Source organism: Aplosporella prunicola, assembly GCF_010093885.1.
Source record: "Aplosporella prunicola CBS 121167 unplaced genomic scaffold K452scaffold_62, whole genome shotgun sequence".
NCBI classification, from domain to species: domain Eukaryota; kingdom Fungi; phylum Ascomycota; class Dothideomycetes; order Botryosphaeriales; family Aplosporellaceae; genus Aplosporella; species Aplosporella prunicola.
This window is the reverse complement of record NW_022983590.1, coordinates 39,918-41,233: the sequence shown is the minus strand read 5'-3', so window position 1 is coordinate 41,233 and position 1,316 is coordinate 39,918. Positions and strand designations below refer to the sequence as shown.

Genomic DNA, 1,316 nt, shown 5'->3' with positions numbered 1-1,316 from the left:
CTAGCCGTTGGACCTTGGAGAGAACCGATATTTGCCACTTGCACCTGTTGGGGGAGTGCCAGACTGTAGAGGCATAGTCTATTTGCGGGACCACGCAGGTTTGGTATAGCTAGCGGAGTTGCTTCGGTCTAAGATGCCCTAGCCTGCCTATTGCTAAGCAGGTTGTAGTAGCTCGTTTAATTACTCTTTGGACATGCGCTCTCTATCTAAGTTCTTGGTCGAGAACCACTCCGAGTAGCTTTACCGCCTTTGTTGGTTTAACCTCGTGTCTACCTATTGTTACGGTTGCTAGGCAGTCCTGATTGGTATTTCTTGTAAAGTGGATAAGCTCGGTCTTGTCTACCTCAAAAGTCGATCCGGTACGCCGTGCCCATTGCTAGATTCTAGGGATGTCCTCTCTCTACAGCGCTGTTAGGTTCTTTTATACTAAGAGGCTTACCCTCCACCGGAAGTAGTCGTTAATATAGGCGGACGCGCCTCCGGTAAAATCTACTGGTTAATCCACTAGGTCTGCGTTGTAGAAAGCGAAGAGAATTGGTGAGAGAGGAGAGCCTTATAGGAGACCGGGGTAGCTAAGTGTTGATGCAGGCTTAGTAAATCCGTCGAATGAGATTGAGGCGGATCTATCGGATATAAAGCTGCTAATCCACTTCCTTGCCTGACTTGGGATTCTTCTCTGGCCTAGACAGTTATCTAGAGCTTCTTTATTTACCGCGTTAAAGGCGCCTTTAAGGTCGAACGCCATTAGGGTGACTACTTTATGCTCTTTCCAGGCAGACCAGATTGCGTCGACTAGGATAAGAAGGGCTTGCTCCGTTGACCTACCCGGCCTAGCCCCGAATTATAAGTTCGGGAGTAGGTTAAACTTTTCGGCATAGAAAGTGTCACGGGTTTCTAGCGTGTTCCTTGCAGATCCTACCAGCAAGCGCTAGCTGACGGTTTGTCTTTGTTTGTTATTTGCTAATTGTTGTTTGTTCATGTTTCTGATGGTTTGTCTTATTTGTTATTTGTCAATTGTTGTTTGTATTTGTCTCGCTCGTTGTCTCTTGCTTAGCGCCTAGCGCCTACCAGCGAGCTATATATATGGCCGCCGCCTCTCGTTCTCTTCCTTTCCTCTTCGTACCACGTCTTGTAGTCAATCCTACACAATCTGATTTGAATCCGCCTCACTGCCGTGACACCTAGTGGCTTCGTTAGGGCTGACATTATAGTTTTCATATCGTAGGCGGGGATTCGTGTTGCCCGGCCCGCTCTTTCTAGTAAAGTGTTGGAGCTCGCACTTGGTAGGGTCGAAAGTGACACCATTATCTTTGCCC

At 47.7% G+C, this 1,316-nt stretch overlaps 1 protein-coding gene across 1 annotated transcript; it reads right to left on the bottom strand.

Moving 5' to 3' along the window:
- Positions 1-477: 477 nt before the first annotated feature.
- Positions 478-897, bottom strand: K452DRAFT_148663 (uncharacterized protein). The gene has a single exon (XM_033535515.1). The coding sequence runs from the start codon at positions 743-745 to the stop codon at positions 554-556; it is 192 nt and encodes a 63-aa protein (XP_033391805.1). The 5' UTR covers positions 746-897; the 3' UTR covers positions 478-553.
- Between the last annotated feature and the right edge of the window lie 419 nt (positions 898-1,316).